General features: G+C 43.8%; 2 protein-coding genes across 2 annotated transcripts; one reads left to right on the forward strand and one right to left on the reverse strand.

The window, feature by feature from the left end:
- Window positions 1-1903: 1903 nt before the first annotated feature.
- smcr8 (Smith-Magenis syndrome chromosome region, candidate 8) lies at window positions 1904-9630 on the reverse strand. Its single transcript, XM_002935844.5, has 2 exons — window positions 7159-9630; window positions 1904-4757 (listed from the first exon to the last, which is right to left on the reverse strand). The coding sequence occupies exons 1-2, from the start codon at window positions 9510-9512 to the stop codon at window positions 4304-4306; spliced, it is 2808 nt and encodes a 935-aa protein (XP_002935890.2). The 5' UTR covers window positions 9513-9630; the 3' UTR covers window positions 1904-4303.
- Window positions 9631-9738: 108 nt separating this feature from the next.
- top3a (DNA topoisomerase III alpha) lies at window positions 9739-26624 on the forward strand. The gene is made up of 20 exons (XM_004918070.4): window positions 9739-9932; window positions 11660-11946; window positions 15694-15753; window positions 15890-15963; window positions 16423-16498; window positions 16600-16708; window positions 17539-17682; window positions 17771-17941; window positions 18989-19089; window positions 19167-19241; window positions 19429-19511; window positions 20378-20585; window positions 21437-21622; window positions 22292-22421; window positions 22552-22665; window positions 23846-24011; window positions 24103-24246; window positions 24364-24486; window positions 24598-25310; window positions 26192-26624. Exons 2-20 carry the CDS (start codon window positions 11752-11754, stop codon window positions 26383-26385), a joined length of 3066 nt encoding a protein of 1021 aa, XP_004918127.2. The 5' UTR covers window positions 9739-9932; window positions 11660-11751; the 3' UTR covers window positions 26386-26624.
- The last annotated feature ends 467 nt before the right edge of the window (window positions 26625-27091 follow it).

Genomic DNA, 27091 nt, shown 5'->3' on the forward strand with positions numbered 1-27091 from the left:
AGCGTTCCATTACGAACCAGTTGTTTGAATGGGATCAAATGATCAGATCAGCCCAATCAGGCTCAGCAGTTGAATGGACAAACCGGACTAAGTTCCACTTGTTTGCCAAATGAGAAGATCTTGCCCCTTATGCCCTGCTTTAAATTTATAAGCCTTATTGCTAAGCTCTGTTATCTGATACAGGGGTTGTACAATGGAGATGAGAGAAAACTGTAGCTTCTCCCATTCCTCATCTGGTAAATCCCACTGAAGAGACCAACTGGATTATCGATCAAGACAAAGCAAGGCCTCGTTCAGAATAGAGACGTTCATGCAACTTGCTTGTATTTATACTTTTCTCTCTATCCTATCCACCTCTAATCAGACTAAAGATGACCTTACAATGGCCGACCCTGTACAGTTGCTTATTTTTAAAGCTTGGCGACAAGTTTTAAAAACCAGGTGTACTGACAAACAGAGACTCTTGTAGGCCACATAGGCTACCAATTAACCAATCACAGCCCTTACTTGGTTCCCGCAGGTATAGTTATAGTAACTCTACATTTGAACGCTACAGAGCCCTGCTGTTATGACTTTCTATTGTCCCACTGTTAGGGTCGGCAGCCGTGGCTCCCCTAAACTTCATCAGCCAATGACCATGCACCGGCCAACATGGGGCATCAGCAGATGAAATGTTTAGACCTTCCTGATCTATGTCCGTGTAGGGGCAGGAACGACGGGCCTGCCCAACAGATATCTGGCCTGAAATTGGCCAGATATCAATCGGGCAGGTTAAAAGATTTAGTCGGATCAGGGGACTGCACCGGCTCGTTGATGCGGTCCCCGAACCGACTGCGCCCATCACCGTCACTATAATTCGATCGTTTGGCACCAGGGACAAATAATCAGATTAGCCTTAATTTGCCCGATATTGCCCACCCGTAAGTGGGGATGTCGGGAGAAGATCGCCAAGCGAACGGATATTAACATGTATGGTCACCTTAAGGTCTGCTCTGTGCAAGTTGCATGAAGTTTGTATTGTGAATGAGGCCCAATTAAATTCTCATGGAATCAAATGACAGTTAGTACAAACTAAGATTTTGTTGTGCCAAAATGAGAAAAGGAATAGGGGCACGAGGCAAGACTTTAGGAAAGTGATATCTGGAGAAGCCAATCATTTACATTAATATCCCAGTAGTATCTAAGGTCAGATTTCTATTCAGCGGCATGTTCATATATATAATTAGCAAATAAGGAAAAAAAAAAAGGTACTAAAACCTTCACCGTACACCGTATTCTTAACAAATCACTAATCACTAACTAAACGAAGACTCGATGGCAACATTTTCTATAAAACAACAAAACAAAAACTGTGCAAATCAAAATTCAAAGTGCATGTTCATTGTCAGGAAAGCGCAGAATGGCTATAAGCACGGGTGGCACAGGGTGCATGGCTAATTAAAGGGGAAATACACAGACGTGTTCAACCAATACAAACATTATCTTTTTTTTAACCCTTGCTAATTCTATCCCATCTGTAATCAGAACAGTTTGTTTAAACAGAGACAATGAGAATTGTATGAATAAGCTCCTCCCATTAACCCACAGCACAAAAATAAAGGTGGCCATACACGTTAAGATCCACTCGCTTGGGTGGGCAATATCGGAAAAATGTAGGCTAATTCTAATTATAACGGGGCACAGTCGGTTCAGGGACCGCATCAACGAGCCAATGCGGTCCCAATCCGACTAAATCTTATAACCTGCCCAATCGATATCTACCCAATTTCAGGCCAGATATCGGTCGGCCAGGCCCCTCGTTCCTGCCCCTATATGGGCCGATAAGCTGCCGAATCGGTCCAAGGGACCGATATCAGCAACTACAATCGGTCCGTGTATGGCCGCCTTAAGATGTTTGCTTTTATACAGGTGCTGCCTGCTGATTGGTTGCTATATGAGCCTAAACATGTAGCAGACTGAGCAACTTTTCATAAATAAACCCCAAAGTATTATTCAAAACAAGCCAGTATATTTGCCCCTTAATTTAATGTATGCAATTGGGAACCAGGGCTGTAGCGTAATCATGTAGACAACAGGACAGTAAGGTGGACAGTCAAGAACAATCAGGAACCAGGGCTGTAGCGTAATCATGTAGACAACAGGACAGTAAGGTAGACAGTCAAGAACAATCAGGAACCAGGGCTGTAGCGTAATCATGTAGACAACAGGACAGTAAGGTGGACAGTCAAGAACAATCAGGAACCAGGGCTGTTGCGTAATCATGTAGACAACAGGACAGTAAGGTGGACAGTCAAGGACAATCAGGAACCAGGGCTGTAGCGTAATCATGTAGACAACAGGACAGTAAGGTGGACAGTCAAGAACAATCAGGAACCAGGGCTGTAGCGTAATCATGTAGACAACAGGACAGTAAGGTGGACAGTCAAGGACAATCAGGAACCAGGGCTGTAGCGTAATCATGTAGACAACAGGACAGTAAGGTGGACAGTCAAGGACAATCAGGAACCAGGGCTGTAGCGTAATCATGTAGACAACAGGACAGTAAGGTGGACAGTCAAGAACAATCAGGAACCAGGAGTTTAAAGTCATCATGTGGACAGACATCTAATGAAATGGACAGAGTAGATACATTTCCAGATTCGAGGCAGCCCATCCACTAATTCATAGCTAAACTAGCTAACAATGGCTCTCCTAGCTTTGGCAATTCTATTAAAATTCCACCAAAATCAACATGATGCGTTTGCCGATTAATACGGAATAAACCTAATTAAGAACTATATTACCCTTCCACCCCAGGGACGTTCTTGGCCTGCCAAAAACAAATTTCTTGAGAAAGGAAAGATATTCCATAAAACAAATCAAAAATATTTCAGATACACACTATGGGCAGTTTGCATAGCTAATTGTACGACTCATAATTAAACTATGCACCAATTCTCTTGATAAATAACATGATTAAAGCGTGAAGTCCCTCCCGTAAGTGCAAGTCAGACGTATCAATGCAGTAATATGGCTTTCGGTTAGTATCGCACCGTACATAGAACCGTTTATGATTTATCAGGTAAGTCGGAAAGAAACACACGGAAGAGCTTCCTAGCAGCATTAGAAATATCAGGTGGCCAAAGCCGGCACAGTCAGTGGCAAATTAGATTACGAAGCAGTGAAAAGTACGAGGGATCAGTGGGTCGTGTAATACTAGCACAGTGAATATCGCCCGGTCCATGAAAGAGGGGCTATAGTATCAGTATAGTGTCGGACTGGAGACCCAAAGGCCCACCAGGGGATTTCAAGGGGTTCAAAGCTACAAATGACCCTTTTCCCAACAACGACCGCCCTAACCCGGTGCCCACAAACCTGTAAAACGGGATATCTCCTGGTCTCCCAGTGGGCCAGTCCAATGCTGTATATTATAGTCCCATACATTGATCTACTGATGCTACAATAGGTCTGTCCTATGAAAACTTGGGATCTGTTATTGATGTGAAAAAAACACATTAAACCTAGTAATGTGAGATACAAAAATAACCATATTTTACCTCCATCACAGTCTGTGGCAGAACTGGGTCACGTAGTAGTGATTCAGAACCAGCTAGTAGCACCAGTCCCTTTGTATTAGATTACTACCCTTGGGTTTGTGACCTATAAGGTTATTCCCACTGTGAAGGAGCAGCAGCAGCAGCAGAACTTCATTGGCACAACAGCAAATAAGTGAATTCAATTCTGGAGGTAAAGCTATTAGGGGCATTAATGCTTGAAGCCTATCACCCACGAGACTTTTTGAAAATACTGCTCGTTACATTGCTCAGTGCAATCAGATAAGGAACTTTAATGTTAAAGATAGGAGAGGTCCGTTGTGATTGGAGTAGGCTGCTACTTGCACCGCTGGGTAGGTAGGTAGGAAGGTATAGGGTGGGTAGGTAGGTATTCTACACTGATATTTGCACATACAACACAAATGTGTTACCCTTGCACATCTTTCCAGGCATGACTTTGCTGTCGATGACACTGCCCTAATTAAGGTTTTCTACATACAGCTTCCTAGCACTACCAAATTCTCCTGTATATATAACATGCGGGGGTTGGGAGAAGCTGTTCAGTAGTCTCGTGGTTTAAGGAGGCTGGTATAAAACAAAAATCCATGTACACGGGAACACAACAGAGACAGCAAGCCAACAGAACGCTAAGAAGGTTTTCCCAAAGACGTTTCCTAGTTTGAGGCGCAGAGGTCGGCATCCTTCAGCTACGGTTACATTCTCGAGTCCATGGCAGCCTCTCTCCATAGGAATGAAGGCTGCCGGGGGGGTTAGATCTTGTATAAAAAGTTGGGGATATAGTCAAACCTGAGCACTGGGAGGAGCTGGGTCCCTGATTCCCTCAGATAATGCATCTTGAGAAGCTCTGAGAGATATTCCACTATCTTGCTGTCCTCCTCGGAGAGGCCGAGCAGCTGCCGAAGGAAGGCGGCTCTGCGCTGGGCGATGGACTCCTCGCTTTCTTTTTCCCGGATGGGGAGGTGCGCGTGGTGACAAAAAGTGAAGAGGAAGGCCTTAGCGCTGAGCTGAGTCAACATACTTTGCACATGCATGTAGTAGGTACTGCCCCGCCTGATCTGTGTGCGGTGATCAGCCAGTCTCTGCAGGAAGGCTCCTTTATATACGGGGCAGCGTAGTGTTTTATGGTCTGCGTCCAACACGCTGGCGTAGCGGCTGTAGCGGTTCAAGGAGTGCAGGATGTTGGTACTGGACGGAGAACCCCCTCTGTAAGGAGAAAACAGATACTTTTCAGTTACAATTTTAACACCACATGATTGAACCAAATCAGAATTCTTAAGGTCATGTGTCTTTAAAGCTCTGGGCAACTAAAGGCAACAAGGTTTTGATCACAATTAATAGAATTTTTTTGATTTTTCTTAGACTTTAAATAATGTACCCCCTACTGTAAATGATAAGGATATTAGAAGTCACTGAGGGGTTCTGTGCCCATATAAAGGCACAAGGCTGCAGGCTGAGTTATACAGGGAACTCTGAGTATCACTCATGTATTATAAGGGATAATGTACCCCCTACTGTAAATGATAAGGATATTAGCAGTCACTGAGGGGTTCTGTGCCCATATAAAGGCACAAGGCTGAGTTATACAGGGAACTCTGAGTATCACTCATGTATTATAAGGGATAATGTACCCCCTACTGTAAATGATAAGGATATTAGCAGTCACTGAGGGGTTCTGTGCCCATATAAAGGCACAAGGCTGCAGGCTGAGTTATACAGGGAACTCTGAGTATCACTCATGTATTATAAGGGATAATGTACCCCCTACTGTAAATGATAAGGATATTAGCAGTCACTGAGGGGTTCTGTGCCCATATAAAGGCACAAGGCTGCAGGCTGAGTTATACAGGGAACTCTGAGTATCACTCATGTATTATAAGGGATAATGTACCCCCTACTGTAAATGATAAGGATATTAGCAGTCACTGAGGGGTTCTGTGACCATATAAAGGCACAAGGCTGCAGGCTGAGTTATACAGGGAACTCTGAGTATCACTCATGTATTATAAGGGATAATGTACCCCCTACTGTAAATGATAAGGATATTAGCAGTCACTGAGGGGTTCTGTGCCCATATAAAGGCACAAGGCTTGTGGGAATAAAAGACTATGATTAACAGGTGTGCCATATTTCAGAACCTTCTGGATAATGTGTTTCCAGCTAATAATAAAAGCAATGGCGGCAGTAATTATAGGGAGTCAGACGCTCTGTACAAGTTAGTGAATGGATCACAGAGCAGCACTATGATGCAGGTACAAGAAATGTACAGAATGTGCCAAACTGCCTGCAAACTTGGCAAACAGCAGTGCGGTGAGGCGGCATTAGTTAAACAAAGATAGTCATCATTTATAATGGCAGCCTTGGGTAAAAGCAGTGTTGGCAATGCCCTGCCTGCCCCCTATTCACTCACTACTCACCTCCACTACTTAGTCTGCTCAATAAATCCCCCCCAAATGCTCTTGCGCTAACTACACTCCTGAATACTCCCCTGCTGCCTACCCATAGTTCCGGCCCTTTGAGTACATTTCAGTTGGACTGGCATGGGTATAAAAGGACTGACAGCTTGCCAAGGGTTGGGAGAAGGCAGATAAAGGAACAGGTCAACTGTTTGGTGACCCACACATTATTAAAAGCTATAAAAAGTTGAAAATGTTCTTCTGTGATTAAAGGGCTGGCCTGGGAGACTCCATATATTCCTTCAACCTGCAGCGAGGGGGGGGGGGGGTGCAGACGGGGCCCCTGTAAAAAAAAAAAACTTGGTGGGCCCTGGCCCCTAGTGAAGCCTGCGCCCCCTGCCGGTAACTGGGGGCGCCAGCGCTCCCATTCCCATTGCGGCCACAAGGAGGATATATGCGGTGGGGGGACTTGACATTGAGTGTAGCAGTTCCTGACTCGGGTAGGAGGCCGCTGGACATTAGGGACAGACACTGTCTCTTTTAGATTCTGTCACATATGTTTTATCTACCTTTTTTTCTACCCTTTTTTGATTGGTTGCATTTTCAATACATATTTACTTCCTGTGGCTCACATTTAGCCCATGACTAAGTGCCCCTATGGCATGAAACGCGTAGGGCCTTTGGAGATGTTTTAATGTAACCTGTGGAGTTTTCTAAGTGCCTATATGCCCATAGTGGTTGTTGCTTTTTGCACCCTATGCTGAGGGTGTGGGGCTGGTTCCCCAGGACCACCGCTTCTACTCAGTGAGTGTTTTGTTTACTACTGACCATTTTGTGCCATGGCTTTGCAGCAGCCCTGGTCACCCCCAATCTGATAATGTTAATGACAACAAAGGGTGGTGTCTCTGCAAAAACAATTTGTCCATTTGAAAGCTAATTGAAAATAAAGATGCAGCATTATTGGTTACACTGCCTAGCCCAACATCATACACAAACATGCAAGAAGAGAGATTCCCGGAAACAACTAAGATAGAAACTAAGTTTAGAGAAGAAAAACTGTTATTCACAAAGAGGAAATGAAAAAAAGAAGTGAAGAGAAGATGAAGGAAAGGCATAAATGAGCGGAGAAAAGACAACTATAGATAATATAAAGAACAAGTAAAGGGCATATTAACAGTCAGCACAACATACATTTATGGCAAATAATTTACCTTTGAAGTCCAATTAGTTTCCACTTCTGAAAATCCATTATGTGCAGTGGGGAAGTCATCCATGTGTTAACGGGTTTGGCAACATGTCCATGATTGGGCACAAAAATTGATAGTGCCGTCACAAGCCTTCTAACAAAGGCTTCCTCCTCACCCAGCACTATGAGGGTCCTTCCACAGAGAAGAGAATATATGGCAGGGTGGGAGAAGGGGTACTGTCTAATGAACATTAGTGCATTCTGGCCGGCTTTCCTTCTATGTCGTTCAGAGAGGCCACTGACACATGGGGCCGGGGAGGGTGTCCTATCAGAACAAGTCGACGTGCTGCTTCTATAACTTGTAGAGTCCGAATACTCCTCAATGCTTAGTCTTACAGACTCTCCGCTACTCATTAAGTATGTTGACTCTGCTTCAGGACTAGAGAGGCCATGGGGACTCACTTTATTAGAATGGTTCTCAGCCCTGTCTACTGAGAACTTGACTTGAAAGGCATGATCCATGTTTCTGTACGACTGTGGCGGGACACTAACCACTTTATTAATGTCCCCATCATTAGGTACAGGGGTCACATTTCCTGTCTGCGCTAAAAGTGTTTCTGCCCCCATGCAACAAGCTGGGTCGCCTGATAAATCATTTGGAGAAGGCTCATTCTCCTCATTATTGGTGGAATTGCAAGGCTGTTCTCCATCCACATCTACTCCATCAGGATCCTCTTCATGAATGGCGATTTGATATGCTGGTCTAAAATCCTCAGGAATTACACTTTCAGAGGGACACGTGCTTAGAACTTCAATACTGTCCTCACTAATGGTTCTTCTGCTACCTACCTTCCTCCTGGGCGGTTGGGGGCTAAGTCGCAAACATGGCTGGCTCTCAGAATGAGTGAGCAACGCAACTGACTTCTCTGTTCTCAAGACTTCAATGCTGTCGCTGCTACTAACACTCCCTTTAAAATCCACATCGTTAAATTCACAGTTATCTGGGATGTCGGAAACACCGCGCTCAGCCGTCTCTTGATGATTTCCTTCTTCAAATACTTCCTGTTCAATTTTAATAGGGACAGATTCCACGCTTGATTTGTACGACTCCAGACTTGCTGAATTTTTAAGGTTTCCCGGTTCTTCCAAAAATGTAGGATTCTGCAAAGCCTGAACAAGCGCCAAAGTATTGGAACAATGCATGCTGGACAGCTTTGCATCCCAAGTCGCAATATCTTCAAACAAGAAATTGGAAACCGTCTGTTGCTCTAAAAGTCCCTTTTCAAGTTGCTTCATTAGGAGATAACTCAAGTCACCCCGGTATCGTTTTTCTATACTAGTCAGTAGGTCTATTGTTTGAGTAAAGAAATAAATATCAACCAGTTCCTCCAATGTTTTTAATTTCTTATCAAAACATTTTGAGGATTTTGCCTTTATGAATTTAGGAGTGTAGGATGACCTGGGATGGTAAAGACTGCTCTCCTCTTCCACCAGGCTTTCTTCTGGGTTAGAAGGGGGCAATGGTTGCTCAGATTCATTCGGAACATCGGAGTCTTGTAAACTTTCTGGCTCATACGGCTGAAAATCCGGCTCTTTTATTTTCCTGTACGGGTATAACTGGATCTGCTTCAGTAAATCCTGATGCTCTATAATGGATTTTTCCACACTGGCAAGTTCGTTGGCTTTATCGATGGTTTGTGTCGTGTAAAATCCCTTGTCGTCGGCCTTCATCTGTTCTTCCATTTCTCTCTGTAGAACGGTCCTGGTGTAATCAAGGTCTCGGAGCTTTTTTTCCAGCTCGTTGGCAAACGCCTTCCTATTGCCGGTTTTCAGGCACTTGGACGCTTTTGAGAAGTCGCTGGAAAGCTCCAAGAACTGTCTCATTATCTTTTCCTCGTCCATGGAGATATAGGCCATGCAAAAGGGCCTGACGAAGCCTCGCGCCTCCAAGTCGTACAGGGTCAAGTGATGGACATAGGCAAAAGCTCCTTCTTTGGAGTCTCCCAAGACGACCTTAGAGTCCTCGACGAAATTCAGCTTCGGGTAAGATGAACCCGGGGGGTGGCCCACAAAGGATGCCTGGTAGTCCACCGACATGATGCGCAGGGAGAAGTAGTTCAGGTCAAACTCGCCACAAATCCGCTGATCATCAGGGATGGTAAGAAGAGGCTGGGGCCCCACTTGCTCAGAGAACTCTGAGATGAGAATAAAGTCCCTGCTGAATTTGGCAGCACACAGCCTGGACCAGGGACTGCTATTGGCTTGGGAAAAGGGAAACAGAGGCACCGTGTATTCTTCCGGCAGCCCAGAGGCGCCATGAAATGGCTCTTCATACCCCTCCTCCATTGTAAAAGGCACCAGGTCCGGAGAGCCTATCATCTTTTCTACGGGGGGGGGGTGGTCCGGCGGATAACCCCCCGGGACGCCGAACGATTTGTTCTCTCAAATAAACAGGGAGGAAGCCATCTTGGAAGGCGGGACACGTGATAATCACGTGACGTCACGCCCGGGCCGAACTTAATAATAGTCCGGTTCTAACACGTCCAAACCCAGGGAAAATACATTGCGGCAGAAATAATGTGTGTTTTTTCACATAAATAAGAGCCGCCGCTGCATTTGCGCTCAAAGTAGCCGCAAAACAGAGAAGCGATGCATGCTGGGGATTGTAGTTCGGGCGGCAAAGTCACCTGACAGCGTGGGATCTGGCGGAGTACGGAAAGCGAGAGAGGTCAGAAGGAATGGGTCAGTGACAATCAACGCGGGAAATAATACCATAGGTTCTGTCCCACAGAACTGCCGGTAAGTAGAGCGCCGTTACTGGCACCCACAAGCACTTAAGCATTTATATCCCCCCCCCCCCCATCTGGGTCTGTCATGTGTCCCACCTGGGTGCTTACAATCAACAGCAGTTTTATAACACAGCTTGCAATTTGGCTTCTTTTTTTTTTTCGTGGCTTTTGAAATATTTACATATTTATTCTGCAGGTTTCAGACATGGAATGCCAGTTGTACTGTTGCTAGGGCTTTTTAATCTTAGCAACCATCCAAGAGTCTGGAGGGCAAAGTAGAAGATCAGTATGAGAGGATAAGATAAGCTATTGAAAACAAGATAATAAAATTATCAGACATGGAAGGCCAGTTCTGTTGCTAGGGCTTTTTAATCTTAGCAACCATCCAAGAGTCTGGAGGGCAAAGTAGAAGATCAGTATGAGAGGATAAGATAAGCTATTGAAAACAAGAGAATAAAATGGGTCCATCAATCTGTCTATTTTGGTTGCTGGGGGTCACTGACCTTAACAACCACATAGCATTTCCCAGTCACAGTTTATACTGTTGCACCACTTTCTGGGTGAACTCCGCTACAAAGGGTCCCTACAAGTTGTGTTTATACGATGGCTACCGTGTGATTCGCTTGAGTTACTACAGTTCTTCATCAGCCTGAGGCAGAGCACGAGATACCATGTGTGTCTCTTTATCTACTACCCTTCTTCTTTATATATATATATATATATATATATATATATATATATATATATATATATATATATATATATATATATATATATATATATGAAACGAATGTCTAGTGTAGCGGAGCCTCAGACTGTATGACTTATCATTTTCCAACAATTCTGCATTCAAAGGGCCAGCAACCACCAAAATCATGTAGTCCTGGCATTTCACTAAAATGGGACAAACATCCTTTTGTCATGTTCTCCTTAAGGGCCCATAGAGAGATGTGGGAAGACAGAAAAAAACATTATCTCATAAATGTGTACTAAACCTGCAGTGGCCCCTGTATCTTTTGGGTCCCCCAGCAGTTACAAGGTTTACTTCCTTTGTTGTGGGCCCCTGCATATTTGCACTTAAGGCTGCCATACACAGGCTGATTGTAGCTGCTGATATTGGTCCCTTAGACCTATTCGGCAGCTTATCGGCCCGTGTAGGGGCACTAACTACTGGCCTGACCGACCGACATCTGGCCCGAAATCGAGCAGATCTCAATCGGACTGGTTTCAATATGTATTTGGATCGGGGAACGCTGATGACAGACACCTATACCAGTCGTCCTAACTCGATCATTTGGCCCTCGGGAACTGAATTCGCTTGAATTAGCCTGATATCACCCACCCGTAGGTGGGGATATCGGGAGAAGATCCGCTCGCTTGGTTACCTCGCCAAGCAAGCGGATCTTAGCGTGTATGGCCACCTTTATAATGCCATTTTTAATGCAACATAATGTAGTCTGGTTATAAAAGGCTAAGATTTTCCAGGGTAAGATTGGAATTTAAGGGTCACTTGGAAATCTATTTACATGGAGACTCCATGCAGCCCTATAGAGATGGTTGGAAATGCAATTTATCATGACCTTGAATGAATGGAAAAGTTTTAGACAGGCGCAGGTCTAGATTGGACACCGTGTGTGAATCTGTGGCCACATCTGCGCTCACAAGTTGAGAATTTCTTATCTTTCATAGGACTTCTACAGTTAATAAGTAAACTTCTGTTTCTGCTCTATTTCCCAGGTGCCTTTTTTGACAGAAGAGCTGGTTTGTGGGATATCACTGCTCCCAGCCATGATTCCTGCAGGGAGTAGGAACGTCTCTGTGCTCCGGTGATGGTTATTTTGAGCAGGGTTCTAGCCCTCAGCAAGTTTACGTTTGCAGCTCGTCCTGCAGTTCGTTTCTGCTCTCATCGTGCCGCAGCAGAAATGGCCTTGAGGATCCCAGTTAATAAAGTTCTGTGTGTGGCGGAAAAGAACGATGCTGCCAAAGGGATTGCAGATCTTATGTCCAATAGCAGAATGCGGAGGGTGAGGTTTCTTTCCTACAATTCTATCTAGATTTAAGACGAGCAGATGTTCTCCAGATATGCCCATGTAAGGTGGGCGATATTGGGTTAATATGATTGTTTGGCGCTAGGGCCAAACAATTGGATTATAAAGATGCGTATAGGAACTGTCAGACCAAGGACCACATCAATAAACCAATGCGGTCCTCAATCTGATAGGAAAATCAAACCTGCCTGATCAACATCTGGGTAATTTTTGGCCAGAAATTGATCGGGGAGGCCTGTCGGGGGGCCCCATTCACGGGCAGATAAACTCAGGCGGAGTTTTTTAAGGACTTTGCACTTACAGACTCTGTTTACTAGCAACTCTTAGGGAGGTGACAGACGGGGAGATTAGTCGCCCCATGACAAATCTTCGTTGCCGCGGGCGACTAATCTCCCCGCAATGCCATCCCACCGGCTAGATTGTAAATGGCCAGTGGAATGGCATACGTGTCCCTGTGACTTCCAGAAGTCGCCCAAAGTTGCCTTGAGAGGCGGCTAATCTCCCCGTCTGTCGCCTCCCTTAGTGTTACCCAGAGGTTGGCCGCTGCAATGTAAGAGAAAATACTTGCCGGTGTATTTATTTTAACCTGGACTTGAGGGATTATCAATTCTCAGCCTAAGACCTCTCACTGGTTAACTAGAAACACTGAATCAGAAAACATGGCAATTTTAAAGCCCAGGGGGCACACACTCAGATATTATACAGTTAAAAGGAATGTAAACCCAAAAACCAATGAAAGAAAAGGAAATGCTTAGTAATTTTTCAATATACATTCATTAAACATTTCCATGGGGTTTAGAGTTCAGCTGAATGCAGTATTCTTCTGTCCCCTTTCTGCACTCATGATATTGAATATAGAAAATATAGAAATCAGCCAGGACAAGTCTATTAGTCAGCCTGTCTCTGCTACATTACATAACAAGGGACAGAGGAACAGGTACAGTGGTGTGAAAAACTATTTGCCCCCTTCCTGATTTCTTATTCTTTTGCATGTTTGTCACACTTAAATGTTTCTGCTCATCAAAAACCGTTAACTATTAGTCAAAGATAACATAATTGAACACAAAATGCAGTTTTTAAATGAAGGTTTACGTTATTAAGGGAGAAAAAAAACTCCAAATCTACATGGCCCTGTGTGAAAAAGTGATTGCCCCCCTTGTTAAAAAATAACTTAACTGTGGTTTATCAATTTCAATTTTCAATTTCAATATCAATTTCTGTAGTCACCCCCAGGCCTGATTACTGCCACACCTGTTTCAATCAAGAAATCACTTAAATAGGAGCTACCTGACACAGAGAAGTAGCCCAAAAGCACCTCAAAAGCTACACATCATGCCAAGATCCAAAGAAATTCAGGAACAAATGAGAACAAAAGTAATTGAGATCTATCAGTCTGGTAAAGGTTATAAAGCCATTTCTAAAGCTTTGGGACTCCAGCGAACCACAGTGAGAGCCATTATCTACAAATGGCAAAAACATGGATCAGTGGTGAACCTTCCCAGGAGTGGCCGGCCGACCAAAATTACCCCAAGAGCGCAGAGACAACTCATCCGAGAGGCCACAAAAGACCCCAGGACAACATCTAAAGAACTGCAGGCCTCACTTGCCTCAATTAAGGTCAGTGTTCACGACTCCACCATAAGAAAGAGACTGGGCAAAAACGGCCTGCATGGCAGATTTCCAAGGCGCAAACCACTTTTAAGCAAAAAGAACATTAAGGCTCGTCTCAATTTTGCTAAAAAACATCTCAATGATTGCCAAGACTTTTGGGAAAATACCTTGTGGACCGACGAGACAAAAGTTGAACTTTTTGGAAGGTGCGTGTCCAGTTACATCTGGCGTAAAAGTAACACAGCATTTCAGAAAAAGAACATCATACCAACAGTAAAATATGGTGGTGGTAGTGTGATGGTCTGGGGTTGTTTTGCTGCTTCAGGACCTGGAAGGCTTGCTGTGATAGATGGAACCATGAATTCTACTGTCTACCAAAAAATCCTGAAGGAGAATGTCCGGCCATCTGTTCGTCAACTCAAGCTGAAGCGATCTTGGGTGCTGCAGCAGGACAATGACCCAAAACACACCAGCAAATCCACCTCTGAATGGCTGAAGAAAAACAAAATGAAGACTTTGGAGTGGCCTAGTCAAAGTCCTGACCTGAATCCTATTGAGATGTTGTGGCATGACCTTAAAAAGGCGGTTCATGCTAGAAAACCCTCAAATAAAGCTGAATTACAACAATTCTGCAAAGATGAGTGGGCCAAAATTCCTCCAGAGCGCTGTAAAAGACTCGTTGCAAGTTATCACAAACGCTTGATTGCAGTTATTACTGCTAAGGGTGGCCCAACCAGTTATTAGGTTCAGGGGGCAATTACTTTTTCACACAGGGCCATGTAGGTTTGGATTTTTTTTCTCCCTAAATAATAAAAACCCTCATTTAAAAACTGCATTTTGTGTTTACTTGTGTTATCTTTGACTAATAGTTAAATGTGTTTGATGATCAGAAACATTTAAGTGTGACAAACATGCAAAAGAATAAGAAATCAGGAAGGGGGCAAATAGTTTTTCACACCACTGTAGATCCGGCTTTCAGTAGTAATTACATTTACACATAACTTACATTCGCTGAACATTTTAATTAAAATGTTCAGTGAATGTAAGTTATGTGTAAATGTAATGTAATTTATTTTATGTAATGTATTTTAAGTAGTGGCTTAGAATTACATTTTTTTTCTTAGCTCTGTTAGTTTGTGATGCTCTATAGTGTTTACTTACAATTCTTGCATTGTATTTTGGGGAATGCATCATGTGACACTGTGGCTGTTACACTATCAGACCAGTTATGCTGTGTTGCTGTGGGTACTTGAAGCTATAGTTTGCCCACGGGCTGGCAAAATTCTACTTTAGCCCATAATCCCCTGCCTGGGGCACTAACATGCTGCTACTTCATCTCCAGTTATCTTCAGGTTGCTTATTATGTATTCATTCAATTGCCAAATGGCCAGTATTTTACCAGCCTGGCCGGTAAAAAAGATGGTTGTTGCCAATGTTAATAATACCTGTATTTGTTTTCCAGCCCTATGCCTGCCCCCCTCCCTTCAGAGATGGCAGAGGTGGGCAGGTAGAGTGTGAGTATGTAAATTCACCTTAAGGTTAATTTTTAGTATGTTTTATAATGACCTATTCTTAGCAACTTTTCAATTGGTCTTAATGCTTTCCTTCTGCCTCTTTCCAGCTTTCAAATGGGGGGTCACTGACCCCAACAGCCAAAATCTATTGCTCTGTGAGGCTATAAATTTATCGTTATTGATACCTTTTATTACTTATCTTTTTAGGCTTTCCTGTCTATCTTTTAAACCCCTGCCTGGTTGCTAGGTTAAATTGAAACCTAGCAACCAGATAGCTGATGAAATTCCAAACTGGAGAGCTGCTGAACCAAATTCTTGGACCAAGATGAAAACAGGCAGGACAGGCTCTTACAGACACACGTATAGTTACAGTGAATATATAGTATATGTATTTACAAGAGGACAGACTTGGTCTTGTGGCCATTGCCATCAAGTCCTTCTGTTTTCTTTATCTATACATGTATTTAATGTTGATATAGCATTGGTTCTGCTGGGAGAGCAGCCAGGTGTATCTGTTAACTATCTGTCAATATACTGTACTTTACTGGCTTATTGATTGACCATTTGCTTTCCCTTCTGTCATTGTTTCTGTTTGCAGAGGGAAGGTTTCTCCAAGTTTAACAAGATTTATGAATATGAATATCATTTGTTTGGAAAGGTAAGGATCGCATGTCCTTTTACTACTCGCCTAGAATATTTGTTGTGTGACTGAGACTTGCCTCAGCCCCGAATGGCTGCTCCGTTGCTGCTAATGCTGCGCTAATTACACGCATGTTTTTCCCCTTTCTGCTCAGGACGTGACTGTGGTGATGACTTCTGTATCAGGACATCTGTTAGCTCTCGACTTCCAGGACCACATGAAAAAATGGTTGGTATGAAATGTAACTGTAAAGGCAGTAAATTAATGAGTAACTTCTATCTAGTTGCTAGGGATGACATACTCTAGCAACCAGGTGTCACTGTGCAGTTGAGAATGGCAGATGAGTAGTTAAAAGCCTGAGCCAAAACATACACAATAATAAATAAGAATAGCAGTATAACTGGGGCCTTACAGTCAATTTGTCCTTTGGTTTTCATGGTCAAAGCTTGCGTGGTGGAAAGGGGGTTATGTAGTAAAAGGCATAGCAACCAATCAGCAGGTAGCATTTACTGGTCAGTGATCATCTTATTGGTTGCTGCTCCTGGGCAGTGGGGTGGGGGGAGAATTTGAAGGCTAAAAGATAAGGGGAACATCCTTTTCAATATATTATCATCCTTGCTAATACAAGGCTGGGTGTTACCTTGATCAGTGGAACTAGTAATATCTTCCTGTTCTTTCCCTTTCCAGGCACAGCTGCAACCCGGTGTCTCTGTTTGAGGCAGAGGTGCAGAAGTACTGCCCTGATGACTTTGTAAACATAAAGGTACATAGATATTGTGTCTTGCATATGATACAAACTCTATCACCTGGTCCCTACCCACCCACCCTAATGAGAATTACAGCAAGCTGTCCTATTGATTCCAGCGGACCCTGGAGCGGGAGGTGCGACAGTGTCAGGCTCTCATAATATGGACTGATTGTGACAGAGAGGGAGAAAACATTGGCTTTGAGATCATCCATGTCTGCAAATCAGGTAAGCTGCTGTACAAGCAGGGCGAACTCTTAAAGGGGTGGTTCACTTTATTTTATTTGCCGCCTTCTTCCAACTCTTTGTCGCTTTCAAACGGGGATCACTGACCCCCTGGCAGCCAAAAACTATTGCTCTGTTTTACAGTTTTATTGTTACTTTTTAATCTATTCAGTCCCTCCCTATTCTCGGTGTTTGACTGGCCCACCAGGATACCCGGAAAACTCCCGGTGGGCCCAGTTGTCAGTGGGCCCTTCTGCTCACCCAGCCATTTGCCTTGTATGCCTATACCATGGCCGTTACTCAATTCTATATGAGAATAAATAGAAGAAATGGAGGAAAGGATAGATAATAGTATGTAAAAAGAAGTAATTCAGGGACTAAAGAAAGGGGGAGAGTGGGCCTAAGGTCTAAGGTTTTCTGGTGGGCCCTTGGCTCCCCAGTCCAACACTGCCTCTCCTATTAATATATCTCTATTAATATATTAATAATGTCTCTCATTCAAACCACTTCCTGGTTGCTAAGGCAATTTGGACCCTAGCAACCAGATAGCTGTTATAACTCCCAAGAGTTAACTCAAATGTGAACTGCACCTTGAAGGAGAACTCTAATAAACAGCCCCTTCCATCTTTCTCTGCATTAGAATGTATGAGCTCAGTGCAGGGTATAACTTGATGGGAATAAACATCTGTAGCTTTGGCTGCCATACAGTCCTGGAGCTGTCAGGTGTTTGTTTATGATGGGCCAGATAGACACAGTTGTGAGTTATTAGCTATATTTGGTGTTAAACACCCATACAGTGCCTGTGCTTAGTTGTGTCTCTCATTCTGCGCTAGTCAAGCCAAACTTGCAGGTTTTCCGGGCCCGGTTCTCCGAGATCACTCCTCGTTCCATCCGGATGGCTTGTGAGCACCTGGTACAACCTGACCAGAACATCAGCGACGCGGTAGATGTACGAATGGAGCTTGACCTGCGGATAGGTGAGAATCAGCCATCTGTTTCGTCCCTTATCACCCGTGAATGTATTCATTCTACTCTATTCTATTGTTTTATTGATTGTTAATGCAGGTGCTGCTTTCACAAGGTTCCAAACCCTCCGCCTTCAGAAGATGTTTCCCTCTGTGCTGTCCAATCAGCTCATCAGCTACGGCAGCTGCCAGTTTCCCACCTTGGGGTTCGTGGTGGAGAGATTTAAAGCCATCCAGGCTTTTATTCCTGAAACCTTCTACAAGATTAAAGGTGCTTACTCATGGGAGAGAATTATTCATGCTGCTCTCAATTCCATTAAGCTGGCCATACGCGCACCGATGATATGTTTCATGCGATATCCGGTGCGTGTATGGCAGCTTGATGAGGCGACCGTTATCGCAAAAGGGTGCAGATATCTGTCGACTTGTCGATCGGCCAGGTTAAAAGATTTTGATTCTATCTCCATATCTGACTATTCAGCCCTGAACGTCAGTGGAGGGTGGGAACAATCTTTCCTGCAACCATTGGTCGAAAATTGCTACGTGTATGGCCACCTTTAGTCATCTTGTACAGTCTCTAATAATGGTGTGCTTGCTAAAGTCAACAGCTGGTATTTTATCTGCCACTAGTTATATGACAATCCGTACCTTGGTAACCGGGTATCTGACCCATAGAGAATGGTCATGTGTGGGTCGACCCATGCCTGGCAAGTCACCTCTATTTATAGTCACTGAGCTGACCTGCCCCATCTCTGATGTTACAAAGGGGGCCGGGTGCATGCACCTGTAAATTGAGGCTGCTGGAGGCAGAAGCCAGGCGAGTAAGGTCATAGGCAGAGAGGGCAAAAGGGAGAGCATAGCCTGAACCACAATCTGGAAATCACATGCGTTTGTCAGTCCAATCCCACCTACTCAATAGAACGATACAACACCCTTCCTCATCTGGTGCAAATTTCTGTAGTAATCACGTATTACAATATTTACCAAGTCTGTAATGAACAGCACCAATGAGGAGAGTTTCTTTGGTAATAAAAGGCCTTTTTTCTATTGTGGCCAAATCCTGGAAGGTACAAGCAAAGTTTCAGGCCCCAACTGGCCTTTCAAACTTCAAAAAAGGCTGGTTGAGCCCTGAAACTTTGCTTGTACCTTCCAGGATTTGGCCACAATGGACCCACCTGTCAGTGCCACAGGTTTTGGCCCGGCCCGACATCATTGATAGAGAGTACTGTGGTTTAAATACAGCTAGAAACATGCAGACTGCCCAGTCCAATAACCCATCCTTGGCTTTATCACTATTCTAGTTTTCTTGGTTCTTTAGTGACTCATGAACACGAAGATGGACTGGTGGAGTTTAGCTGGAAACGGAACCGTCTGTTTAACCACACGGCTTGCCTGGTTCTCTATCAGATCTGCATGGAGGTACAGGATTGATACAGAGCTAATTATATTCAGCTTGAATTCATTAAAACTGATCCAAAACTGTATTGTGCTTGTAGGATCCTATGGCTACTGTGATGGAGGTGGGAAGTAAACCAAAGAGCAAGTGGAGACCTGTGGCTTTAGACACTGTGGTATGGGCTCTTTTGTATAAACCGCTGGACTTTCTCGAGCTGTTATGTGATATATTCAGTAATGTCTGCCAGTGGGTCTCATAGCTTCACATGATGTTATAGATTCAGCATAGACAGGCCCATGGCCATGTTGCTTATAAAGTAATCAGTTCTGTAGTGTTCTCACTCCCCTCTCTGTGCTCTGTAGGAGCTGGAAAAGCTGGCATCCCGCAAGCTGAAAATTGGAGCCAAGGAAACCATGAAGGTGGCAGAGAAGCTTTATACTCAAGGGTAAGTCTGTGTTATTAATACACCCCTGTATTTACTGAACCCCGTGGGTAAAAAGATTGGCAACAGAATTGTAGATCCTTTAATTCCCCATGTGTCCCCCTTGCCACCTATATTAATAGCTGTTATATATGTATCGTCTTTACTGCCCCTGCATGTTATAAAAAGACCAATTCTAAACAGCTTTTCAACTGGTCTTTATTTATTTTTTATAGTTTTTTTTAATAATTTGCCTTCTTCTTCCAACTCTTTCCAGCTTTCAAATGGGGGTCACTGACCCCGGCAGCCAAAAATCTATTGCTCCTCGAGGCTACAGTTTTATTGTTATTGTTACTTTTTATTTACTTATCTTTCTATTTAGCCCTCTCCTATACATATATCAGTCTCTTATTCAGACTACTCCCTGGTTGCTAAGGTCATTTGAACCCTAGCAACCAGATAAGTGCTGAATTTCTAAATTGGAGTGTTTCTGAACAAAAACTGAAATAATATTGAAAAAAAAGTACAAACAATAAAATACGAAGACCGATTGCAAATTGTCTTAGAATATTACTCTCTACATCCTACTAAAATTTAAGTAATCCCTTGACCCCCTTTTGAAAACTGCAAAGAGTCAGAAGGAGAAGGCAAATAATTAAAAACCCATAAATAATGAAGACCAATTGAAAAGTAGCTTAGATTAAGCCATTCTATAATACTAAAAGAGAACCTAAAGGTAAACCACCCCTTTAAGAATGATCACTGTGGACGCAGAGGCAGCATTATTAACACAAATATAGTTTAGTTGCCCTTTGCTGGAGTACTGTCTGTATCTGTTTGGGATACCAAGCTGGCTGCACCCATTAACTGCCTGATGCTTTGTGTTCTAGATTCATCAGTTATCCCCGCACAGAAACCAACATTTTCCCCAAGGACCTTAACCTGACATCTCTGGTTGAGCAGCAGACGCACGACCATCAGTGGGGAGGCTTCGCGCAGCGAATCTTGGAGAGGGGTGGGCCGACCCCACGGAACGGCAACAAGACAGATCAGGCTCACCCTCCCATCCATCCCACTAAATACACCAACAGTCTGCAGGTCAGCTCACATCTGCCCCTTTCCTTCATGGGGAAAAAGGTGGTTCACCTTTTAAATTAGCTTTCAGTATGCTATAGAACAGGGGTCCCCAACCTTTCTTACTCGTGAGCCACAGTCAAATGTAAAAAGACTTGGAGAGCAACACAAGCACCATAAAAGTTCATGGAGGAGCCAAATAAGGGCTGTGATTGGCTATTAGGGGCCTCTATGCACACTATCAGCTTACAGGGGATTTATTTGGCAGTAAATCTTGTTATTATTCAACCAAAACTTGCCCCCAAGTCAGGAATTCAAAAATAACTCCCTGGTTTGGGGGCACTGAAAGCAACATCCAAGGGGTTGGGGAGCAACATGTTGTCCTATTCCTAGCAGTTTTGCAATTGGTGTTTGTAGTTTATTTATTTTTTTTTTGTTTGTTATATAGGTTTTTGAATTATTTGCCTCCCCTCCCCTTTAAATGGGGGTCAAAAAAACTATTGCTCTTTAAACTTACAATGTTATTGATATTGTTTCTTTTTATCATTTACTTTCATTGAGTCCCCTTCCTATTCATATTCCAGTCTCTCATGTAACCCGCTGCCTGGTTGCTAAGGTATGCAAGACCCTAGCAACCAGGCAGCGGCTGAAATTCCAAATTGGAGAACTGCTGAACAAAAAAAAAAGCTAAATAACTAAATCCAAATTGCCTTATCGATGAATCAATGTCTTCATCTTCCTAAAACTTCAATTAAAGGTGAACTACCCCTTTAACACTTGCTCAATAAGTGGCAGATATGGGAAGGCAGCTCTCATCGTGACCCGTTGTTGTTTATAAACTAGTAAATACAATTGGTCCCTTTTTTTGGTTTCAGGGAAATGAACAGCGGATCTACGAGTTTATTGTGCGCCACTTCTTGGCATGTTGCTCCCAAGATGCACAGGGCCAGGAGACCACGGTGGAGATCGACATTGCTGCCGAGCGCTTTGTCGCTCATGGACTGATGATCATCGCTAGGAACTATCTAGATGTCTATCCCTATGATAAATGGAATACAAAGGTGATAGATGAAGGGAAACTTCACCCAAACACAACTATTAAAAAATAATTAAGCCTTTTCATGATATTTAATGTAATAATATGGTTTGGAACAGTTCCCTAAGCCCCGCCCCCTGTTCCCCTGCTGATCTGGTTGGCTACTTTGAGACTCAAATAAAATGTAACAGTAGTCGCCTGTCCTCAGCCTGCTTTCAGTCTGCATCCTCCCAATCCCACAATCCCCTGAACACGTGATGTCAATAAGGAAAGGAACATCCCAGTGCAATGCATTGTGGGTTATGTAGTTGCTGCATGCTGTCTGTAAGCTGTGGAGAAGTTGTTACAACTTGGAACATGAATGTTTTAGTCCCTCCTCCCCTGCCAGGATTGCAAATGATGCAGAAAGAGAAGAACTGTTTTGCAGCTGGATTTCAGCATATAAAATGGTATTTATTCCTACTTTGGGAAGGAACAGATTACAGTGATAGGGATATTAGGGGTTTCTGTATTGTGTGGGGCTCTTTAACAAATTTTGGTTCAGAAGCTGGAGTTTCCCTTTAATATTTTTATTAGACGCCTTCTGCTTAGCCATTATTCCTTTGTGTTTGTAATTTCATTTTCATCTATATTTTGCCCTTTGAATTAAGAAGCAATAACGGCATTGACGATGCTGTTGCTTGTGTTTCCCTAGATCATCCCCGTCTATGAGATGGGCACCCGCTTTCAGCCCAGCACGGTGGAGATGGTGGACGGGGAGACCAGCCCCCCGCAGCTTTTAACAGAAGCCGATCTCATTTCCCTGATGGAAAAGCATGGGATTGGTGAGTGAGAAGGTTATTTTGCCCCTATTTTTGCCATCGGTTTGGCTGTTTCGTGATTGTGTCTTGTCCAGTAGATCCTTAATATGACAGATAGGAACCAATCGTCTGAGCTTTTGTGCTTCCCCTGTAGGTACTGATGCCACCCACGCTGAGCACATTGAGACCATCAAGTCGCGCATGTATGTGGGTCTCACACCAGAGCAGAGGTTTCTTCCTGGGGAGCTTGGAATGGGGCTTGTGGAAGGTAAGAGACAGGCCAACTATGTGGTTATGTATGGGACAGTCTCTTGTACTTGGCCTAGTGCCGCCCCACCCTTATGCTGTTTATTTGTTCTTATTAGTTCCCATGATATTCTCAGTCCATCACTGCCCATGAATGTGCATCTCGTGGTTCTGTTCAGGCATTGGCTCGACACAGAACCTCAAGTGACTGACACAGGAAGTGTCTCATAACCTTTCTCTGCTTATTGCAGTTTTTTCAGCGATAGAACGGAGCAGAGAAGCATCAGGAGATGATTCCTGCATCAGTAACTTAAAGGGGTAGTTAACCTTTGAATAAACTATTAATATGTTACAGACTAGCCAGTTCTAAGCAAGCTTTCCATTGGTCTTTGTTTTTTATCTTTTAGAGCTTTTGAATTATTTTCCACCTTCTTCTTCTTCTCCTCAGCTTTTAAATAGGGGTCAGTGACCCCAGCATCCAAAATAAACTAGTTTGTTTTTTGTTACTTAATGTAACTTATTTTTCTATTCAGTCCGTCTCCTTTTCATATTTTATTATTACAATAATATTGTAATTGTAAATATACATCCAAACCACTGGTTGCTAAGGTAATTTGGACCCTAGCAACCAGCTGCTAAAACCCCAAACTGGGGAGCTGCTGAACAGAACTTGAAATAAATAAAAAGCTACAAATAATTAAAAAAATGAAGACTGGTCTCAGAATATTACTCTCCACAACTGTCGAAAAACCGGTTTAAGCTTCTGAAGATTTGTCCAGTGCTGAGCAGGGCAGCAGGGGGCAGTAGCGATACACATGCATGATATTGGCAGCTAAAATCATGGAAACTAAGGGAATAAATAATAATGGGGACAGCAAATGAGCTCTGAAGGGCACTCTGAGTGATGTTAGGGTGAAGACACACAGAGCTACTAGTAGCAGCTACTTGTCATGGCTACTAAAACAGACAATTCTGATCATTTACTGATAATTGTCTCTGTGTGTGAGGCAATTCTCAGTATTGTCTATGGCAGGGGATTTTCTGCACTTTAGTAGCCGTGACAAGTAGCTGCTACTAAGTAGCTCTGTGTGTCTTGGCCCTTACATTGTTGTACCAAGGGGTATTGGGGCTTTGGGATACTGCGCTTACAGCAGAGATCTGATTGGATATGAATCTTTACTCCTGGACCTTCTGTTCTGCAGGGTATGATTCTATGGGCTTTGAAATGTCAAAACCGGACTTGCGCGCTGAGCTGGAGTCGGACCTGAAGCTGATCTGTGAAGGGAAGAAGGATAAATTTTCAGTGCTGAGACTGCAGGTACAGAAGTACAAGCAGGTCTTTGTGGAGGCAGCAGCCAAAGCCACCAAGTAAGTCCCTCTGTGATGGATTCTGGGTAACAAGGGAATAACTACAGTTTGTCTTACTGAGTAGCGCCCAACCCTGCGCTTCTCTCATTAGGTTGGACGAGGCCTTGTCTCAGTATTTTGGCCAAGCAGCACAGCCGGTGCCACAGGAGGAAATCTATGCCGACACCCCACTTCCTGTACGGAAATGCCCTCAGTGCAACAAGGACATGGTGCTGAAGACCAAGAGGGATGGAGGGTAAGTGATTTATTACCTGGTCCAGCTTTAGTATTGTAGGTATTGATACAGGGGATGCAGCCATCTTGCCCCCGGCGTTTGTCCGCAACTGTTATTGTGCTTCTTCCCTCTGCCAAGGTTCTTCCTTTCCTGCGTGGGGTATCCCGGCTGTAAGTCGTCCGTCTGGTTCCCCAGCTTTGTCTTGGAGGTCTCAAGGGATGAAAGTATCTGCGGCACGTGCAAGCCACACCCAGTGTACAAGTAAGTGGTCAGCGAGGGACCTCGGTGGGGGGGGGCATTTGTCACATAATGGCACTCGGGGTGCAGAACAGTTTTTACCGTTTGTCTGTGCTCTCTCTTTCCCTGCGGCAGGCTGAAGATGAAGTTTAAGCGCGGCAGTGTCCCGCCCCTCATGCCGCTGGAGTTTGTCGGCTGCATCGGCGGTTGCGACGAAACACTTCGGGAAATCCTGGACCTGAAATATCTGCATGGCGGTAACAGGGCCCCCCAGGCAGCCCCACGAGAGAGCAACCACTTGCAGGTGAACCAGACCAGTAATCGTATGGGGAACAGCGGGGATGGCCGAGGGCGCCAACCGCAGGCTAAAACTCTGAAACCTCCTGTGGCCAAACCTTCTGCCTCCAGAGGAGTTGCCCCCACCCCCAGCAGCAGTGAGAGCAATGAAGTGGTGTGTAATTGTGGTGTAGCGGCCGTGCAGCTGACTGTACGTAAGGAAGGACCCAACCAGGGCCGGCCCTTCTACAAGTGCAACGGCGGAGCCTGCAACTTTTTCTTATGGGCGGATCAGGCCGATAGTGGCAGTCCGAATGCTCAGGGTGGGCACACTACAGGGCGTCCTTCCAATGCCTTCAGCAACCCGAGGGCATCCGATAGCTTTAGGCCTGCAGGAGGGGGCAGCGAGCCAGGATCTGAGGGGCAGGCAGTGTGTATGTGCAACCAACCCGCCGTCACCCGTACTGTCCAGAAGGATGGCGCCAACAAAGGGCGGCAGTTCCATACCTGCTCCAAACCCAGAGAGCAGCAGTGCGGCTTCTTCCAGTGGGCCGATGAGAACGTTCCTCCAGGTAAGGAAGCAAGTAACCCTGGTGATTGTGTTCATGTGTTGAATCTATCTATCTATCTATCATCTATCTATCTATCTATCATCTATCTATCTATCATCTATCTATCTACGTATCTATCATCTATCTATCTACGTATCTATCATCTATCTATCTACCATCTATCTACCTATCTACCATCTATCTATCTACCTATCATCTATCTATCTACGTATCTATCATCTATCTATCTACCATCTATCTATCTACCTATCACCTATCTATTTATCTATCTATCATCTATCTACCTATCATCTATCTATCTATGTATCTATCATCTATCTATTTATCTATCTATCATCTATCTATCTACCTATCTATCATCTATCTACCTATCTATTTATCTATCTATCATCTATCTATCTACGTATCTATCATCTATCTATCTACGTATCTATCATCTATCTATCTATCTATCTATTTATCTATCTATCATCTATCTATTTACCTATCTATCATTCATCTATCTACCTATCTATCATCTATCTATCTCTCTCTCTATCCATCTATCTATCATCTATCTCTCTCTATCTCTCTATCTACCTATCCATCTATCTATCTACCTATCCACCTGTCTATCCACCTATCCGTCTGTCTATCATCATCTATTTATCATCTGTCTATCTATCTATCTACCGCTCTATCTCTTTACCTATCCATCTGTCTGTCTAATCTATTTTATCTCATCCATCTATCTATATATACACTGCCCCCTACCTTTCTGTTGTTTGTACCTATCAGTTCTCTGTTTGTCTCCTGACTGCCCAGCACTGACCAATAGAATAACCCGTTAGGGACAGCCATGTATTCTAATGGATGCTCTAAAGCAGAATCTTTCCTTCCAGCCTCCTCCAGTGAATTCTCCGGTTCCTTCGGGGGAAGTTCATTCAGCGGAGGATCAGGGGCCCCACGAGGCTTTGGGAAGAAAAACAAACGTTCTGAGAGCAGTTTCTCGGGCCCAGTAGCAAAGAAGCAGAGATCTTGTGGGATCTGCCACCAACCGGGGCACAACAGAACCAACTGCCCTCAGAACAGATGAGAAACTAAGAGTTTTTATTGGAACGTTTTACAGCGTCAATTAGTGGGAAGTTTAGATTCCAACAAAAAGCGTTGTTATCACAGACTTTTTAGCAAGGCATGGCGAGTCTATATGTACATTCAAATGTAAAATAATTGTTTTGGAACTTGTTTGTATATTTTTTATGTTGGATGGAGAAATAATTTTATACAATACATGTGTTCAGAGATGTTCTATTAAACATACATTTTTATAAATAATGATTGCTCTATAGTTTGTTTACACAACACAATATAAAAAGATTTCTAATATCCTTATTTACAGTAGGGGGTACATTATCCCTTATAATACATGAGTGATACTCAGAGTTCCCTGTATAACTCAGCCTGCAGCCTTGTGCCTTTATATGGGCACAGAACCCCTCAGTGACTGCTAATATCCTTATCATTTACAGTAGGGGGTACATTATCCCTTATAATACATGAGTGATACTCAGAGTTCCCTGTATAACTCAGCCTGCAGCCTTGTGCCTTTATATGGGCACAGAACCCCTCAGTGACTGCTAATATCCTTATCATTTACAGTAGGGGGTACATTATCCCTTATAATACATGAGTGATACGCAGAGTTCCCTGTATAACTCAGCCTGCAGCCTTGTGCCTTTATATGGGCACAGAACCCCTCAGTGACTGCTAATATCCTTATCATTTACAGTAGGGGGTAAATT

Source organism: Xenopus tropicalis, chromosome 9, assembly GCF_000004195.4.
Source record: "Xenopus tropicalis strain Nigerian chromosome 9, UCB_Xtro_10.0, whole genome shotgun sequence".
NCBI lineage: Eukaryota > Metazoa > Chordata > Amphibia > Anura > Pipidae > Xenopus > Xenopus tropicalis.